Source organism: Notamacropus eugenii, chromosome 3 (genome assembly GCF_028372415.1).
Source record: "Notamacropus eugenii isolate mMacEug1 chromosome 3, mMacEug1.pri_v2, whole genome shotgun sequence".
In the NCBI taxonomy this organism is placed as follows: domain Eukaryota; kingdom Metazoa; phylum Chordata; class Mammalia; order Diprotodontia; family Macropodidae; genus Notamacropus; species Notamacropus eugenii.
In genome coordinates, this window is record NC_092874.1 from 223,812,379 (window position 1) to 223,832,943 (window position 20,565).

Below are 20,565 nucleotides of genomic sequence, written 5' to 3' on the forward strand. Positions count from 1 at the left end.
AGATTAAGTTTAGGTGCTCAGGTGGGGGCAGGGCCACCACACAGGGCTCAGTTCCCTCAGGGGTTTATGCAGAGACCTTCAACAATGGATCTGGGCTCCTGCCTGCTTGGGGAGTCCCGGTCTGCTCCCATCTCCGCTGCTGCCTCCCGAGGGGGCCTGAGTTATGGGGGCACCCCACACCCCTCTCTACCCGCCAAAGAGACCCTCTCACTGACCCTTGTCACCTGTGGGTGGGGGACCAGTGTGGCCGCTGGAGATTCTGTCCCTGAAGCCTGCTCGGATCCGCTCCTTTCCGCCCGGTGCCGCCGAGGCAGGGTTGGGCTCTGCTCTAGTCCGGGGCATGAGGGACCTTTTGTGGGAGGTTTTCAGGCTCTCTGGAGCAGAAATCTCCTCTGCTCCATTGTTCTGTGGCTTCTGCTGCTGCAGAATTTGCCGGTGGTTCTTTTTTTACAGATATTTTATGGGCAGTGGGTTTGGAGGTAGCGTATGTGCGTCTTTCTACTCTGCCATCTTGGCTCCGCCCCCGGGAAGGGATTTTGATAGACTACAAGAAGAATAAATGACTGGACTTTATGACAGGCAGGTTCGAGTAGATGACAGAAAGAATGTGTTAGAGCTAAATCTTGACTTGGAGGTTTCTAGTCTGGAGGCCTGGAAGCTAGTGGTACCACTGATGAAAATTAAAGAACGCTATGTGTGTATGAAGAATTTAATTTTGGAGGTGCTGAGTTTGAAGTGATAGTGATAACATCCAAATCTGCATACCTTGTAGATGAATGGGGATATAAGTATAGTAGAGGCCATCTCACAGAACAGGGATAAGAATGGGTCTATGCCCTGGCCCTTTGTTAAGGGATATGTGCAACCAATGGGTGCTGGCCATGGGCCAACAAAGAGGTCATCTCATAAAAGCCTAGAAGCTATCTCTTCACTCTTTCTCACAGAATAGGTGACTTTTCCTGGCTCAATTGTCAATCTTCTCTGCAGAGAGGTGAGGGTAAAGATACATTTTTATGAGTCTTCAGCATAAAAGTGATAGTTGAAGCAATAAGGATGTTGAGCTTTCCAAATGAATACGTATAAGGAAGTAAAAGCAGAAAGCTGAGTACAGAACCTGGAGCAACATCCACATTTAGTAACAGGGATAAGGTCTGGGGATAACTCAGCTTCCAAATAGCTGCTGAAATCCTTAGCAGCTGAAGAACTAGTCTGAGGCTGGTGCTGGGATGCTGGTTGGGGAATGGAATCTGGGTATCCTAAGGCTGGGTTGATGGGAGTGGGAGTTGGGGAGAAGTGGGGGTAAATGAGATACTAGTAGAATCAGGCAAAATATAAGGCATTCTCTCTGGGGTTCTCATCCCACTCTCCTTGGGATGGATAACATTATGAAAAATCTCAAGCTGACAATTGTGAAAGGGGGTGGCTATCAATGGGAGAAGGGTTATAGAAGGACATCACTGATTCTGTAAAAGCCTCTGGTAACCATGCTGAGGGTTCGTGATTGGCAGAAGATTTTAAGAGTAGTGACAATTTGTTTCACTTATTTGTATGATTCCCATATTCTCTCTTTCCCACTCCCCTATGTATAAATCAGGAATACTGTTTTGCCTTTCATTTCCAATGGCCAGAACTACTGGTTAATGGTTGCTAGGAGCAACGTAGGCTAGACTTATAGAACAAAAGAATGGAGGCGGATATTGGAACAATTCAAGCAGCAAATTTTCTTCTTCCTAAATTATCAAAGTATTATCTTTGCTCATTATTTTGCTCTGGCCAGGTAAGTCGTTAGCCTTTGAGTGACTGTCTGAAGCGTTCGTCATCTGGGAACTGAAAGGTGACCATGTTTATCTTAAATCTGCTGCTTGGTTACTACATTAATATCAAAGAATAACACTTGCTTGTTTTTCTCTCACAGTAGTAACAAGCCTACTATTACCTTAGTGGTTAGGAGCCCACAGTGTAATGACAAGACAGCTCTGCCGAATAGCAAGGACCCATCTCCATGTTGGGTCAATAGGAAATCCGAAGTCCCAGCTCACTACTTGAAATGATTAAGATTTATAGGAGGCAGTGATGGCAACCAATTGATCATTTAAGAGCCAATGTCTATTGTGGGCAAGACCTTTGGAGCAACAGTAGCAGGAAACTACTCAGAGGATCATAGATTTAGAGCTTGAAGGCACCCTGGAAGTGATTTAATCTAGTGGTTTTTTTGTGCCAAGAACCTCATTAGAAGTCTGATGAAAGCCTATGGATTTTTTCTCAGGATAATATTTTCAAATGCATAAAATAAAATACATAGGATTACAAAGGAAACCAGTTATGTTGAAATAAGAATGTAATTTCCCCTCCTCCCATACAAATTTACTGAACTCCATAGGGGAGGGATTACAGGTCTCAGGTTAAGACCTTTGATATAGTTCAACCATCTCATTACAAAGATGAGGAAACTAACTCCTGGAGAGGTTAAGTGATTTGTCCAAGGTTACAAAAGGTAGTAAGTGATCTGAACTGACACACAACCCTCACCTTCCCTGGTGTCCCAGTGGCCTTTTGGCACCAGCAGCCTGCAGATCACATTTCTCACTTGCTTTGTAGATGTTAGGGATCAGTAGGGAGGTGAAGGTAAACAAGGCCTTGAGGATCTGTGGCATGAAGTCATTGGCGCAAGTTCACTAAGGAGCTAGAATCCAATGAGATAATGGGAATAAAGGAGGCATTTGGTGGTAAAGAACTTGGGAATTATTCGAAGGATGTATGAGTAAGATAAATCAGTGGACAGTGGACTGGTCAGTTTTCCTAACTGCAATTACTAGGACTCACAAAGGGCAGTTTGAAAGTGGGAGGATCTCGGCAGATTTGATCTCCATTTCCGTTACTGGTCCTTTCTATTTTGGTGCTTCCACTCCTCAAGTGATTCCAGGATCTGGCGCCATTATGTAAAATCCATCCGTGCTTCTGCATTTTAATTTGTCCAATAGCAGCACGCTTTGGGATGGGATTTTGGGCTGCTTTTCAGCTGTGATTCATCCAGGTTCAAGGCTCATTACAATTCTTTCCATTTCAAGGACTTTATTCTTTCATGTTATCAGTGCCCATTCTTCATCCGGGACATTCTCTTGTGGTATTTTGTGTGTATTTAACCGCTTGAGCATTTTTTTCTTTATTTTTATTTTAAGCTCTTAGAGCCTGTCTCTCCTAATTTAATTCACATTCACTGACTGTATGGAATGGAAGGAGATATAAAAGAATAAAGGAATAAAATTAGAGACAAGATCTTTTCTATAGTTTTTTTTTCCTTTTTAGATTGAGGAATTTGACAATATCATAGGAAAGTAATAACTAATTGGTAGATATCAAATCTTCAGTTAACATAGACTAATAATACTCTGATCATGCATGGTTGACCTTTCACATGCTTTTGTGTCTTCTCTGACAAAGTAAAATGATAAAACAGTTTTCAGTGAATTCAGCCTACAGATAGCCAATCTGAATTATTGAAGTCTATCCTGTCCTGTGCCTAATTTCCATTAGTAGCATATTGTTTTGTTAGAATTTTCCATATAATTGAGTCCCTTTTTCATTTTTTTGTCCCTTATAGAGCAACAGTCAGTGAATCTTGTCATTGAAATTTAATTTTCATTCATTCAGTGACTATCAAGTGCTTTAGTGGGTACAAAGCTGTACAAGGTATATAACCTTATCTTTTAGAGGAGCCTAAAATCTAGCTGAGGAGATATAAGTATTTACTTATAAGAATTAATGGGAATGACCAAAAAACAGTGTAAGATTAAGCATTAAATGATAGGTACAAATATTCATTCAGTAAACATTTTCAGTGCCTGTTGGTCAGTTCAGGGAATATTAAGATGAGTACGACATAACCCTAGTTTTCAAGTAGCTTACAATTTAGAGAAAATCATAAGGCATGCATACAAATACTTAAAATGCAAGGCAAGACATTTGCTATGGAAACTTCCAGGAGGGAGAGACGACTGGAGTTGGGAGTGGTCAGGAAAAGGCTTCATGGAGAAGGTGGGTCCTGAGCTGGGCTTTGAAAGAGGGAGAGGAATTGGATAGATAGAAAGAAGTAGATGAACATTGCCAGAGGGAGAATGACATGAGGAAAAGCATAGAGACAGGGATGTGTACGGCATGTTCCTGGATCGATAACTAGTCCAGTCTGTCTGGAGGAAGGGGTTTATGAAGGAGAATAGTAGGAGAGAAGATGGCCCACACAGATTAGAGCAAGCATGGAGGCTTTGAATAGCATCTTAAGGACTTTAGATTTTATCCTGCAGGTAATGAAGGGGTCAAAGTAAAATAATTTTGGACAGCAAATCACATGAATAAAGTGATGTTTTAAGACGGCTAATCTGTCAGGGTGTGCAAGATGGATTGTGAGACTGGAGGCAAAGAAGTGAGCCAAGAAGCCGTTCCAGTTATCAGGGATGAAGTAAGGCTTAGATTGTTGGCAAAGGGAATGGAAAGGAAGGAATGGATTCAAGAGACACAATGAAGGAACAATAAAAATGGATGATTAATTTTGTAATTTACTCTGTAATGGGAAGAGTCAAAGATAATACTTACATTTTAGGCCTGGTTATCTGGGAAATGATGTTGCCATTGACAGAACTAGGGAAGTGATGGAGTAACAGGAGAAAAGTTTAGTTTTAAAATGGGAACTTGAAGTAGGATTTCTGTATAGTTATTAAAGATGTGTGATTGGCTTGAATTTAGGAGTCATTAGCATAAAGGGAAGCCAGAGCCTTGAGAGTAAAGGAAGAATTCTCAGATAGTTTGGAAGGAATGAGGAACAGAGGGTTCTTCCTTCCAGAACACTCACGGCTGGGGACCAGAGGTAGAAGAAGAGTTACTGAAGGTGATGGAGCCTGAGGGGAAAGAGATGTGGGAGTCAGTACAGTGTTTAGTGTCACTGAGGTCAAGGAGGAAAGAATCTAAGAAAAGAAGGGAGTGCCCAGCAAATAGGCAAAGATAGAGCAAGATGGAAATAATCTGTGCAGGAGGGGTTGTGGGAACATACCACGATAAATTGATTGTGTGGATGGAGCTGGGGGTGCATCCAATATTCTGGAAAACTCCAGGGAGTTTGTGCTCCAAAGAGGTCTCAGAAACTGAAAGAAAGAAAGAAAAGTTCTCATATGTATATGTATTCATAGCAGTGCTACTTGAAGTAGCAAAAAGCTAGAAACAAACTTTTTGTCATTTGGGTTATGACTGAACAAACTGTGATAAGTGAATATAATGGAAATATGGGGGCCATAAGTAATGGTGAATATGAAGAATTATCAGAGAAACATGGGAAGATGGACAGAACCAAAATATACCAAATGATTACAGTTATGAAGAGAACATTAAAAAACAACAGAATTCTAGTATAATGCTATGGCCAATACTGGTTCTAAATGGCTGAAATTAGTATACAAGGGTGGACTTTAAGAGCAGAATGTTACAGAATGCCAGTCCTGATTCCTTATGTGTGTGGGAGGGATGGAGTGGGAGGGCAGAGACATTGAGAAGTGATTTCTATGCCAAAAAAAATCTTAAAAAAAAGAAAAGGAAGTGTATAAGAGGTGAGAGAGATACAGAGAAAGGCAGAGACAGAGAGAGACAGAGAGACAGAGTCGGAGATAACAAGGAGAATATAATTGGTATATATTCTCTTTATTCATTTTTAGAGACCAGATGAAGAAGCAGTTGTGGATCAAGGAGGGACCAGTACTATTCTCAATATTCACTATGAAAAAGAAGAGCTGGAAGGTAAGATTGGAGTCTGCCATTTTCTATAGTAATCAAAAAGATTGATATTACTGAAGCACCTATTTCATGAACACGTAGTAATATGAAGGAAAAACCTGTTTATCACTTCCTAACCAGCCACAAAGAATCGTAAAAATTCCATTTAGAGAAACCTCGTAAGTAGCTCTTAAAACTCTCTTGGCTGCAAACATTCCATTTAACCCACAATATTTCTGGTGGTTCTGGCAATTCCCTCTGCTGTCCCTGCAGCCTCTGCCTTGGTGGCAACCACGGTGACCGATACCTCCCAAGACAAAGCTCTCTTTGCAGAAGTGGTTGGCACCAGCAAGTGGTTCATCATCAGAAAGGGTTCTGGTTTTTACCCACTGAAATGATGCTGAAGAAGATCTGTTTGTCCCTTAGCCTTATCTCCCCTCTACACTCCAGCCAAACTGCATTATTAGCCATCTGGGCCGCCTGGCCTCATTATCTCAGCAGCCACTGAGCCCCAGGGCCACCAGACCCTCCTAGTGTTGCCTTCCCTTGGAAGAAGAGCTTGACTGTTAGTCAGGGACTGTCTTGCTTTTTTATTTTCTATTTTCTATTTCACAGTGCTTTTCTTTATTCATTTCCACCCAGATTCTCCAATGCTTCCTCTACTCGTTGTAGTATTCATTTCTCTTAGATTGTTATCCCCTCAAATAGACAACGGATAGCTGCCTGTTGTACACACTCAGATTTCCCTCCACTCAATGTATTTATATGGAAACCAAACAGAAGGAGGAAGAGAAGTGTACAGGCATTTATCTAGCACCTACAGTGTGCCACGGGCTGTGCTGAGCCCTTTACAGGTTGTTTCTCAGGACCCTCACAACAAACCTGGAAGGGAGGGGCTATTGATTATTATCCTCATTTTACAGTTGAGGAAACTGAGGCAGACAGGTGAAGTGACTTGCCTGGGGTCATACAGCTCGGAAGTATCTGAAGCCTTTCTGACCACAGACCCGAACTCTGGGCACCATCTGGAGAGGCTTCATGACACATTTTTTAGGTTCTTCCACTTGTTTTCCTTATCTGTTCTACCTTCTGTGTCGTGTTTGTGTTTGAATGATTTATTGTTTGGTGTCTCACAGACATAGGTTTAGAAGAGGCATTCTGTATTTCATATGTTTTTGTTTATGTACCTGTTGTTTCCCTCAAAAGAATATAAGTCCCTGGAGAGTAGGAATTGTTTCTTTTTTTTTGCCTTTGCATCCCCAGTTACTTGTAACAATACCTGATTGATTAGAGGTCATCTAGCCCTATTGCCCATTTTACAAATGAATAAACTGAGGCCCAGAGAAGTGACATGACTTGCCCAAGGTCACACAGATGGGAAATGACAGAGTGGGATTTGATCCCAGGTCCCATGGCTCCAAACCCAGTATAGTTTCTGCTCTGCTAGACCACACTGTCTCCTCCTTTTCCTCTTTCACCTGTGACCTTCCTGCCCAGAGCTTTTCCTGTCACATGCAGAAGTGTTCCTCCTGGTTTACTGTTGTGGATCACCCCAAAGCTTCATCTCCCCATCCCCAAGACATTCAGGACTCTTGTGTTGGTACAATATAACTCTTAACAGTAACCTATACTTGGCTCACTGATGAACAGGGTTGGGAAATCTCAATAATCTCCCCTGCCATGTTATAAGGGTCTAAGGCTTCAGACTTACACATGCCTGAAACTGACTCTCCTGCTTGCCTTTCCTAAACAAAGCTACTATCCCAAGGATCAAAAAAGCAAAATGGATATTTGGATTGCTACCTGTTGGGGTTCTTTTTTACACTTTTAGAGGAGGATAAGAAGAAACAGTAGTGTCTGTACTCCCTGGAAAATTTTTTTTGTGGAGGTAAAAAAAAATTCTCTAGTCCTTTGCTTAGGGCCCAGTCTGGTCACAAGTTCCCCTCTGGAGAGACAAATGTCATTCATTCCACCAGCCCAGTCTATGCTTCTACCCTTTCAAAATGTAGTAAAACCATTAAAGCTTCCCTCCTGGCAGTTCAAGGAGGTCAGACCCTCATCATCGTACAGAGGTCACAGAGGGAGTGGAGGGCAGGGAAGCTGTCCAAGAGTCATTGTTCAAGTTCCATTTCTCAGAGGAAAATACTGACATTTGAAGGGGATGGGAGATTTAACTGGATGCCTGTCAAAAGGCACCTGCTTGATGGTGATCAGGACTGGCTCCTGTGCCCTCTGCAGTGCAGCGGGACCCTGGCAACTCAAACCCAGAACACCCTGATTGCACATGAGATATGTGGATTGACCAGCTAAGCCAGTATGGGTAGGGACATGGTAGCTAAGCAGGGCTCAGCACCTCCCCACTAGACATCAGGAAGCTCCCTTCTGACTGCTGCCCTCACTCTGGGAAGAGCTTCGCTTCCCTAAAACTCTTCCTAGAAAATAGCATGGCATCATGGGAATTTGCCTGACCTGCCTGCTTTGTGGAGGTCACTAGTATCTTGGCTAATATTAAAACTTCCTTAATAGACTAGTCATATTTTTGCAGTTAGTAGAGAAAGTTCTCTGACTGGGTATCAAAGGACCCCCATGAAAAGAAGAGGAAGAGAAAGATGAGAAAGGGAACATTGGCCCCAGTTTCCATCATTTTCCATTATCCTACCTGATCATTTCCTCTAAGCTCCCAATCAACACATCTCTTGCTTATTTACCTACTGATCTGCCCACTTATTCTCTGAGGAGTTTTGCTGTCCTGTTCCATATTCAGCCTCATCTGTCAACCCTGCTTCTACCTACCTCAGTGCTTGCTTCTCTCTGATTCTAGCCTTCTTTGCCTAAAGCACTTAACTCTTGGCTCCAGCTCAGATAACAGGAGTCTGGAGATTAGGATCAGTAACCACTGACCCTGTCTGTGTCGCATGAGGAAGTCTAGACCTTTCAGAATTGGGGAGAGTATCATAAAAGTATATACTAGGGACCTGGGCCAGCCTGCCTAAAAGGCGTTGTATAGTCCCTTTAATTCAAATGTGGGTGCAACTTTTTGAGATGGCAGAATCATTAATTCTTCATTTGTGCTGCCTCTTCTATGGCTAAAAAGCAAGTGATGATGGTCCCCTCTGGGGATGTTGTAATGTATTCCTTTGCTAGCAGATGGTGGCTGCTGAGGTTTTTTCTTTGTGCACATTTGTGCATTCTCTTAACTCCTTTTCTATACTACTTTAAATACCTGGTCTTTGTACATGCTTAGCCTTTTGGAATTAGGGGCTTCCTCCACCCCTTTTTGCACAAACTTTCATCAGAAGGTGAACTGTAACATTTTTCTTTATGTATAGGAAATGGGGAGATAAAGTATTAATATCATGTATGCTAAAAATAAGAGAATATAAATGCAGTTTGTGAGATTGTTGTCATTTATTTTCATTTTTTTTCTGATGGATCATCTCTGATGCTTCAGTTTTAGAATGATGAGTAGTAGAATAAGTTTATTTTCTCCTGATGAGGTTTCAGTTAAGTATCATATCTGAAAGTTCTGCCTAAGTTGTTGGATTATTCCCTTGCTATTACCGATTCTGATTTAAATTGTAAACTCAGTCCCTATGTCCATAGGGATGTGGTGTCCAAAATTGTCCAAACTGCAAGAAAAACAACTGAGGCAGTAGCACTTTATTAAAAGTCCCCTTTAATGAAATGAACCTCAGGTCTTCCTCATGATCTGAGATGCCCCTGGTCCCCAGGGTCTTGTTTTTATAGATTTTAATATCTGGACACTTGAGAGGCAAGGGGAAATGCATAATCCCATTGGATGATAGAACTTGTTTTGAGGGCCAAACCAAAAAAATGTTCTATCATCAGGGTGGGTCACAGGTTGGGCAAAGCACAGAATATCTCTTCTGACTAACTGATCATAAGATGAATGGATTCCTCCTCATGTTGGGCAAGAGGAGATAGTATAGGTTAGTATAGAGATACCAAAAATGAATTGAAGGACTTTCCATACCTCGCCATCTTGCTAGGCTTGGACATGGAATCTGAACAAAACAAGATTGAGATATATTTGTCAGCATTCTTGTGGTTGTGCAAGTGAACTTCATAACTGATAAGTAGTGAATGTTAGATTGAAGTTTGAGGCCTACTGTAAGAACCTATCTTATCTAATTATCGCTATGTGATTATTGATCAATTATTATTATTTATTGGAGTAGAGTAGAGGTCCAAATGAATCATTTCTCATGGGAATGAGCTTTGTGTGAGTACCCAATTTATATCCTCTGGATTATATGCAATTTTGTAAAGGTTTTATGGACATCTGTCCATGAACTGGAGCAACACCATCCACCACCATTTTAACTTAAACAATCATACTCGTCCTGTCAGAGCGTGATCTTGCTATTGATTCACATGCTTCCGTCACAAACCACTAACACATTATATGTAGACAGCCCATCCCCTACACATCCCCCAGCTACTCTCACTCTTTCTCAGAGGTAGGCCTTCACAAACACATAGATGTGGATCTATCTGCACAGATGCCCAGTTTGAAAGTGGATGGGACAGTCATGAAGGAGTAGCTTCTCAGTTACAGATAGTGAGGCCTGAATGTGAGAGTCCATAGAGAAGGAGAAGGAATGTGAGGGAAAACAAATGACGACTCACCAAAATGCCCACAGGCTGCTAGCTGCGAACTAATATAAACAATAGCCGAAGTTCCATTAGGTCTCCCACACTGACAGCGGTGCGGTCCTCTTTTCCAGTGCTCTTTTTATCACCCTTCCCACCTTCATAGCCTGCTATTTCCTATTGCTGAGATGTCCTCTTAGAGAACATGCACAGGGAGACTGAGTCTCCCAAGTAGATTTATTTTCCATAAAAAAGGAAAAACAATTAAAAGGAGAAAGAAAGAAGAGGCCAAGTATATTCATCATCTTTTGGGTTTGTCAGTTGAGTATGGTTTAGCCACACCCTTTTAGGCTCTCTTTTCTGCTTTTAGCTCATGGGCAGAGCTTATTTTTATTTCTGTTTATTTCTGTAAAAGTGTATTCTGTAAAGGTGATAATTATAGCGGTACATAGTAGAATCTTAAATGTTTGTTGAATAGATTGCTGAGGGAATTTCTTCAGCATCCAGTACATCTAGTAGATTAACAAAAGTTGACTCCTTCAAATGACAGAAAATCAAAGAGGCTTTCAGTTGTCTCCTTACTGTGCTAAAGGACCCAAGTGACCTCTTTTCCTTTTATATATCACTATTTTCCAGATTTGTCATAAATATATACCATATTTATATTATATATTGCATGTACAATAAATTCTATAATAGATATTCTATATATGTTATATATTATATATAATATGCATATATATTAAGTTATATCTTTGGGATTACCCAAAGAGAAGGATTGATCATTTTGAGCAAGGCCTGGAAACTTCCAGCTCAAACAGAGGAGGGCAGGAGACCACACCAGGTGCCTGCACACTTTGAAGAGGAGAAGACAGTAGTGAGAAATATGAAGCATTCTCATAAAGCCTTTCTAAGGACGTTTATGTTACTGCAGCCTTGGGCCTCAGCTTGTTCCATCGTCAGACTTTGGGTTTGTCAAGGGAGGATGCAGATCTCCCTCTAGGTTTTTGTAGCTAATATTTAGCAACTCTCTAAGACTTTAAGTTGCATATTAGCAGCAGGGGAAGAAATGTCTATACTGGAAATTCTTGACATTGATGAAATCACAGGTCTGTAACCCTCCATCCCCAATATAATATCATTTTAAGATATATAAAATGCTTTCTTAACAACAATTCTATGTGTAGGTAGTATGTACCCCTGTTTTACAGATGAGAAAACTGAGGGTCAGAGACATTAAGTGACTTGGCCAGAGTCACAGACTAGAAAAGTCAAAGCCAGGATGCAGACCTGTCTATGACCTCCAGATGCATTGAACTTTCATTGTGTTGCATCCTTCATAAATTAGATAGTATCTGGAATGGTTTAGGATCGATTGACCTGGAAAGAGAGGACTGGATTGGTGGAAAAGACAAGAGTAGGGCAACTCTGTTGCAGAAAGGATAGGAAGCCACTCATCGACTCTTTTCCCAAGAACCATCTATACCACTGGTTTCTAAGAGTAGTGCCTTAAAACCTAATCAGAATCCTGGAACTTGTCATCATAAAATCGATGAAATTTAACTTTGGAAAGAAATTTTGTGGAGTAGCTAGGTGACACAGTGGATAGAGCATTGGCCCTGGAATCAGGAGGACCTGAGTGCAGATCCAGTCTTGGACACTTACCAGCTGTATGACCTTGGGCAAGTCACTTAACCCCAGTTGCCTCCAAAAAGAAAGAAAGAAAGAAAGAACCTTCATGGTGGTCGAGCCTAACATTCTTTCTCATTTGACCTCAACAATAGTTTATGAAATTAGCAAAAGAAATAATCACCATTTAACTGTTAGCGATAAAATGAAAATATATGTAATATATTTTACAAACCTAAAAACACCATATAAAAGTGAGTTACTATTATAATGACCAATCACTTCTTTCTTGAGATTAGGTTGCCCCTGCTGGAAGTACAGCGACCATTTACTGATGCAATCTCACTACTGATCAGTATGGAGGCTTAGAGCTGCTCTGTTGCTGTTCTGGGTCAGCTTGCTCCTCATTAGGCAGCCTCCTGGAACTTTTCCATGTTGGAACAGACCCTTGATAAACTTTAGGTCAACTGTAGCTCAAAACTCCTGACCTCAAGTGATTCACCACTATGCCTGGCTACCCAATCACTTCTACAGTGCTGCTAATAACCTCCTTATACACACACACACACACACACACACACACACACACACACACACACACACTTAAGGTATAGAATATCAGCACCATGTCAGTTGAGCCTCAAAGAAAAAAAATTGTGTACGCAAGCTTGGTTGGTGGAACCATCAGAGCATCACTTTGCTTATGTAACCCTGAATTACCATGGCAATGAGAGGATGCTCCAGTAGGTGCTATCCCTGAAATCCCAGTTCCAAAATGTCACTAACTAGTGGACTTTGTAACAAAATCTTACTTGAGCATCCCTCATCTCCATGACAACTCAGGTTGCATCTACAAGATCTTCTGTTAGCATGTGGGAAAGGAAGAAGGATGTGGTCTTTATCTCTGTGTTTCTAAAGGGATTAGGATATTGCTTTGCTTTTTTTTAAAAGATATTTTTTCAATTCTTGCTTATCTCTGCTGGGACCAGTTGGATCCAGAGACATTTGACTCTTTACTGTACGACATATTTGATAAAGTAATTGGTATAGTAGAAAGTGTCCTGACTTTGGAATCAAAGGATTTAGCTTCAAATTTTGGCTCTGCTAATTAATATCTATATGGTTGTAGGCAAGTCATTGTCTTGACTCAGTTTTCTCATCTGGAAAATGGAGGATTTGGAGTGGATAATCTCTAAAATCCGTTCTTGCAGTAATATTCTGTGATATCTATGAATCCATTAAAGTTGAACTTGAGGATCAAACCTGAGAGGCACCATGGTGTAAGGACTGATGGGGAAGCTCAGTTCAAATCTTGTCTCTGAAGCTAATTATCTGTTTGCCCCTGGGCAAGTCACTTAACCCTCTCTGAGCCTCACTTTCTTCATCTGTAAAATGGAACTAATCCACCTCACAGGATTGTGAGGCTCAGATGGGTAATTGTAAGTGCCATGTAACTGTGTGCCCACTATTATTTATACCGTCGATCATTGTAGAGCAGGGCCTGGCAGGCTACCGCAGGCTCTCCAGCTGGCTGAGAATGTTTTTAACATTTAAAAATAAACTTTTATTGTATTGAAAAATGAGGAAAAAACATTTTTAACTTAAGGGCTGACAAAAAAAATCTAGTACTTTGGCCTCCTGATGCATAGGCCCATAGATCATTATCATGTAGCCTAGCTTTACTGCCAAGGTCATTCAGTTCTGGGTCCAATCTGTAAAACAAATACAGCAATTTTTTATCTGGTTCATAACTTTGCACTTATGGCCTAGAAACCCACTCGTATGTGCCTGAAAGTAAATACTTCTTCCTAACTCAGTAATTTTGTTTCCCTCAAGTTGCAAGATGAATGCATTAGGGCCAGAAATGTCCTCCTCCAAATGTTCTTGAAACATGTTAGTGCAACAACATTCTGATACCAGATAAAGGTCGGAGGTATAAATGGTCACTTGTAGCAACTTTAGTGATTTATTCACGTTTCTCTTTGTGCCATCAAACCTGACCAAGCTGCCACTGAACCTTATGTCTTTCTGCACCTGGCCCCTCTTCCTAATATCCTTTAAGCTTTTATAGACACTTCAGAGAGGGAAGAAAAAATGAGGCCAGAAAATCAAAGGAGAGGATGCTAGTAAGGGTGATCTAGAGTGGGTTAGCCTCTGTTCAGTATGAGGTGGTAAGAGTACAGCCCCCAAAGGAGATCCACAACAGTGCTTCTCTAATCCCCCCACCTCAGATCTTTTCCACCTTTAAGTATACATAATGTCATTGATGTCAATACCTCCTTGCCCTGATGTGTGGTACAACCTTTTGATAACTTAGCATATGGTATCTGAAAGATGCTGTGGCTGAAAAATCCATCCTCTTAGGACCAATCTGTGGATGAACCTTTCTGAACTTATATCTAAGTTAGACTTTAGTTTATGTCCTGTACTTATCTCTGCATCCAGAGACCAGAGCTTCAGTTCTTCCTCTGACATTACCTGTGTAACTTTGGGGGAGTCATCAGACTTTAGTCTCCTTATCTATCGTATGATGGAATTGCACAGATGGCCTAGAGGATCCCTTGCCCCTCCATAGCTGTCCTAGTCATACAGTTGTGACAGTAGCTACTCTGTTACCCTTTGGCAGACCCACTGAAGGAATAATGAGGGGATGGTTTAGTCTCACAGCACTGCTCCATATTTGGTCAAGTCCCTCATGTCCTTGGAGTCCTTAGACATTTCCAAGGGAGGGTCTAGCATATATCCCTTGGGAAGGACTCCAAAGCCCATGCCCACTCATTTGCCACTGGAATCTTTCCTACACACTTTATTTTATTGGGCTTGGTAAGCACTTGCCAGGGCTTATATTCTAACTGACCTCGCCTTCAAGAGCCCAGGGTCACCTCTGATGAAGCACTGAAAGAGTACTTATGCTGAAGAACCGCAGATACCAGGGAGAATGTTTCCTTTGGTTGCTAGGAAAAGCAGCCTAAGTTAGTGAATTTTTTTCTTCAAGGCCTGCCTTTTCCGTACTGAAATAATTTTGTAGAATGACAGACAAGATGATCACCAGTCATCTTGTAAGTGCTTCAGTGACCTGTACATGTTGAAATTATTTATATTGATGATGCTAATCTTGTCTCCCTTTTGGATTCTAGAAAATTCTTTAGAATAAGAATGTATCTACTCCCTTACTTTGTAGTCACCATTAAACAGAATGTCATGTACCTTGGGGATACTCAGTAAACAAATACTTGATGGCCTCCACTCCATCAATCCTCAAGCTTCATTCTCCTCATTTGGCTACTTGTCTCCTGTGTCTATTATGGTCGAATACCTGACAGAGAATCTAGCCATGCAAGGGAAAAGGATGGTAGTTGACTACAGCATTTGTGGAGCCCGTTTTCAAAGCTCATTACTGTCTACACTGGTAGTATGAATACACTGTGCTCTTTTGAAATTATTCAGTCCAACAGAAATGGATTTTGACACTAGTATTTGTGTGAAGTCAACCCAGTCAACATGCAGGTTGATTCAATATATCATTCATTCATGTACATTTTCCTGCATCTTAGGTTCCAGAAACTTTTGCATTTAAAATTTTGACCCATTTTAAATAAAGTTGTTCTACTTGACATTCTCCTCTTTTTCCCCCCAGGGCATAGAACTTTGTATGTTGGGGTCCGGATGCCTTTGGGACGGCAGAGCCATCGGCATCATAGAACTCATGGCCAGAAGCACCGGAGACGAGGCCGGGGAAAGGTTGTCAGTCAGGGAGAAGAAGGGCAAGGGTCTCTTGCCCACGGTAAATATATTCAAGGTGGAATCAGTAGATGGTATCCCTACAAGTTTAAGTAGAAAAGATGAAACCTTATAGGTAACATTAATATGATGAATATTTGATTTCTCTTACTACTTTGACCAGTGAATTTGGTAGTCCATTTTTGGGTAGTTTTTCAGAGCTTACTTCCAAGAATGAGGCATGTTGCTAAAAACAACACCCCTAGATGTTCTACCCCTAAAAATTTGATAATTCAGGTTCAAAATTTATTATTATAGTAGGTAGTAATTGATTTTGGCAGGGGTAGCAGATAGAGATATTGAATTAAATTGACCATCTGTATGGATCCCAATCAGTCTGGCAGTTGTCAATTTTTTCCCCCTTTTTGCTGTCTAGACATGGACTTGGCAAATGAAATTTCATATTCATGAAACTGTCCCAGTACATTTTTTTCTGGCAAAGAGCAACCTCTTTGATCTTTGTACTCAGTATTGTCTTTGATATATCTCTAAAAGTCCAGATGATGTTGGGATGTGCTGAGAAAAGTAGATTCTGTTTTCATTCTGTGTGGAGGCTCTGCCCAGATGTTTCTTTTTGCTGATTTCCTAGACACACCTTCTCAGCGTGTTCAATTCATTCTTGGCACTGAGGAGGATGAAGAGCATGTGCCTCATGAGCTGTTCACAGAACTGGATGAGATCTGTTTGAAGGAAGGAGAGGATGCAGAGTGGAAGGAAACAGCCAGGTAATGTTCTTTAAAAAACCAGGATGAAGATGGGGAGATATATGCTGTCTTCAGCCTGTCTTCTAATGTTGTTTTGTAAGAGCAAATATAACTGATTCTGGACAGCTAGGTGGTGCAGTGGATAGAGCACCAATGCAGGAGTCAGGGGGACCTGAGTTTAAGTCTCACCTCAGACATTTGACACTCACTAGCTGTGTGACCTGATGAATATCTGGTCACTGGATTCAGATGACTCTGGAGGAGAAATGAGGCTGGTGACCTGCACAGCCCTCCCTCATTCAAAACAAAGTCAAGTGCAAGTCATGTCATCATTTCTCTGATGGCATGGTCTTCTTTGGCAGCGAAGGACGAACACGTAACTGATGCAATTTCCTGACGTTTCAGAGGCCATTCCTCACTCTACCCTTGATCCCGCAACCAGGGATATGTCAGATGATATAGTATACCTATTGGTAAGTAAGGTAGCTACTGAGACTTTGAGCTCCTCTAAACATCTGATCCAGAACCTGATGATTGTGGTGTTTGAGGTCTTATCCAGAACAAGCCTGAGGAGCTATTGTTCTCAGTCTGGGATCCTAGCAGAATCCAGTTAAGTCCCAGATAAGTCCTATTTCTTTAGAGGTAATTTAGGGTTTCTATTCAGTAGAATCCTGGAAATTCCAAGCCAAACCTGAATTCCTGAGGTGTTCACTTGTTTCAATTATGTCCGACTCGTCATGACCCATTTGGGGTTTTCTTGGCAAAGGTGCCAGAATGGCTTGCCATTCCTTTTCCAGCTCATTTTAAAGATGAGGAAATTGAGGTAAATAGGGTAAAGTGACTTGCCCAGGATTGCATAGCTAGTAAGTGTCTGAGGCTACATTTGAACCCATGAAGGAAAGTCTGGCAATCTATTCACAGCACCATCTAGCTGCCAAATTCCTGGGAGAGCACAGAAAACTTAATCCCTTTGTATTACTAAACCAACGCAGGACTAGACTTCCTTGGACAGCTACATGCCCCTATGAGATGTTCTTCCTTAGCCCTATCCCTCCTAACCCTCTATGGTCCTCAAATTAACCAAGACACTGGGCAATGTCATGAGTCTACAATACTCTCAAGTGGTAAATGTCAGAAACCAACATGACCTAGCTTTTGTGAGCTTCAGAGTAGCTATATTTATAGCAGTTCAGCTGTGGCTGTACTTGCTACATTTCTCCTGTGCTACTTCCTATAGCCTTTGACTCCAAGATCCGTTTTCCATTGGAAGAACTGGACAAGACCAGTAGTCTTAAAGTCAAGGGGAAACACAGTGACTTTCATTCTTCAGACTATTTTTATGAACTTATTAAAGTCACACATAACACTTTGAATTAAAAACAGCACTATGGATTTATGGAGCTTCTAAAAAGTGCTCAAAAGATTTGAATTAGAATTCAGTGTCCTCTGTGTAGACATTCAGATCCTTTCTGTATTTTTTACAAATTGTTTGTATAACTTTCCCTTGAAACTTACTCTCCTATTTTTGATATTTATAACATAACACTTTTAGGTGGTTGAAGTTCGAGGAAGATGTAGAAGATGGAGGAGAACGTTGGAGCAAGCCTTATGTGGCCACTCTTTCATTACATAGTCTGTTTGAGCTGAGGAGCTGCCTCATTAATGGAACAGTTCTCCTAGACATGAGAGCAAACAGCATTGAAGAAATTTCAGGTAGGGAGATTCCAGAGCAAACCAGGACTAGAACCCAGTCTTGGCTCCAATCCGTTGACTTTCTATTGGTCTGTGTGACTGCCTTGTATTTTTTGAATAAGCTCACCTGTTTACTGCTTCTGGCACTTGCTCAGCCATGGGGATGGAATTTGGGGGTGGGTAGAAAGTATTTGAGTGGAAGAGGAAACAGGGAGGGCTAGAGCCACTTTGCCACCTCAGACACATTAAGCGATGAAATCACCTGAAGTTTGGTGGTAATTGGCTAAGGTGAGTGTGCAAAATATGCATAGTTAAGTAAAATTAATTCTGATATTGGCTATGTCCAATGAACCTCAGGGTCCATCAGTTCTCTATAAGGAAGTGGTACCATGCTCCATCATAGTTCCTCTAGAGTCATGGCATCTTTTTCTGTGGTCTTCTTAAGTAGAGGAAGTTCTTCAGATCTTTGACAGTAAATTGGCCATTTATTATATGTTAAGAATTAACACTCTGTAAGGTAAGCTATTTATTTCCATAAAGGAATTTATCAATCAAAGTATCAGGATCAGTCATAGGACACCTAGAATACATTCCACATTCTTTATAAGGATCCTTATACAGCCATATCAATAGGGAATAGAAAATGCTTAAGGAATTTCAATCTATAGAGAATTCCCAACCCTCTCTTTTCACTAACATTATAAGTCAGCAGCATGATGTAGCAATCAAAAAAGCTAATGGGATGTTGGGCTGAATAAGAGAGGCACAGCTTCCAGAAATAGATAAATAATCATCCCAGTTTATTCTGCCCTGACCAGAACTCTCCTAGTCTTGTGGTCAGTTCTAGGCACCATGGTTTATGAAGGACATCGATAAGCTGGAAAGAATCTGATGTGAAGGAAGGGCCTTGAATCTGTAGACCAGGGAGTGAGGAACCTGTGGTCTTCAGGCTACATATGGCCTTCTAGGTCCTTAAGTGTGACCTTTTGACTGAATCCAACATGCTAAAGATTTGTTCTGTAAAATTTAGATTCAAAAGACCTAGGACCTAGAAGGCCACATGTGACCTGAAGGCTGCAGGTTCCCCACCCCTGGCCTTGAGTCTATAGAATGTGGGGACTGATTGAAGGAACTGGGGCTATTTAGCTTGGAGAGAATACTCAGTGGAAGCATGGCAACCATGTTCGAGTATTTGAAGGGCTATTGTTTGAAGGAGGGATTCGATTTGTTTTGTTTGGACCCAAAGAGCAGAACCAGGAGCAGTAGAGCTAAATTATGAAGAAACCAGTTTAGGATGGAATGTTATGACAGCTTCTTAATAAGTAGAACTGCCCAAAAGTGGAACTGGGCTGCTTGGAGAGGTAGCGAGAAATGATGACCTCCTTACAGGTTTTCAGGCAGAGGTTGGATGACCACTCATCTGGTATGTTATAAAGGGGGTTTCTTTTGTTTGTGAGTTGGCCTGGAGGGCTGCTGAGGTCTCTTCTAACTCTCAAATTCTGTGTTTCAGTGACTGAGAGTCCGCGAGTCTCGGAAAGTTAGAGCTGAAAGGAATCTACTCCAACTTGCTCATTTTATAATTAAGAAAACTGAGCCCCCAAGATGTGAGGTGCTCTGCTCAGGTTCACAAGGCTTGTTAGTGACAGAGCTGGGTGCTAGAACCACAGTCTCACAGATTGCAGTCTGGTTTTCATATTACATTGTCATACCATGCTACATTAACTCATTTTATCAGAGCTGTTAAACATTATTTGTGTTTTCCCTTCTCAGCCTACACCCCTTGATAGAAATAAATGATTAGTAGCTATTTAACCCATTTTTCTGGATTCCATACTCTTTTCTAGCTAATTTCACCCTTTCTTAAAACCTCCCTCCATCTTCTGCCAAAATGGAATCCCTAGTTCATTAGGGGCCACCACCATCAGAGATTGGTTTGGAATGTGATGGTATTTTTTTTCTTATTGTTGTCTATCCCAACAATATGAAAAGCTTGTGCAGGAGAAAGGAGGCTGGTTCACCCTATTCATATAACTCACCAATAGCTGCTCCTACTACCTAATGGTTTGATACTGTAGTTCCATTTCCAATAACCTCCCCTGGAACTTGCTCTTGTCGTCTTTGGGGAGTTGACTCTTTGAGCTCTACTGAACAAGTGGATGTTACTTTTCAGACCTGATTCTGGACCAGCAGGAATTGTCCAGTGACCTGAATGAGACCATGCGAGTCAAAGTGCGGGAAGCCCTCCTGAAGAAGCATCATCATCAGAATGAGAAGAAGAGGAACAACCTCATTCCCATCGTGCGCTCCTTTGCTGAGGTTGGCAAGAAGCAATCGGACCCAAATTCCTTGGACAAAAATGGTGAGATTTGGAGGGTTGAAAGCAATCTTT

General features: G+C 41.4%; 1 protein-coding gene across 2 annotated transcripts in view; it reads left to right on the plus strand.

The window, feature by feature from the left end:
* The window catches only part of SLC4A8 (solute carrier family 4 member 8), a 196,702-nt gene that overhangs the window by 121,221 nt on the left and 54,916 nt on the right, over positions 1–20,565 (plus strand). For both annotated transcript variants that reach the window (XM_072654709.1, XM_072654710.1), the window contains exons 2-6: positions 5,700–5,781; positions 15,638–15,784; positions 16,370–16,505; positions 18,037–18,197; positions 20,347–20,535. In XM_072654709.1, coding sequence (XP_072510810.1) covers positions 5,700–5,781; positions 15,638–15,784; positions 16,370–16,505; positions 18,037–18,197; positions 20,347–20,535 — 715 coding nt within the window. The remainder of the gene's footprint in view (positions 1–5,699; positions 5,782–15,637; positions 15,785–16,369; positions 16,506–18,036; positions 18,198–20,346; positions 20,536–20,565) is intronic.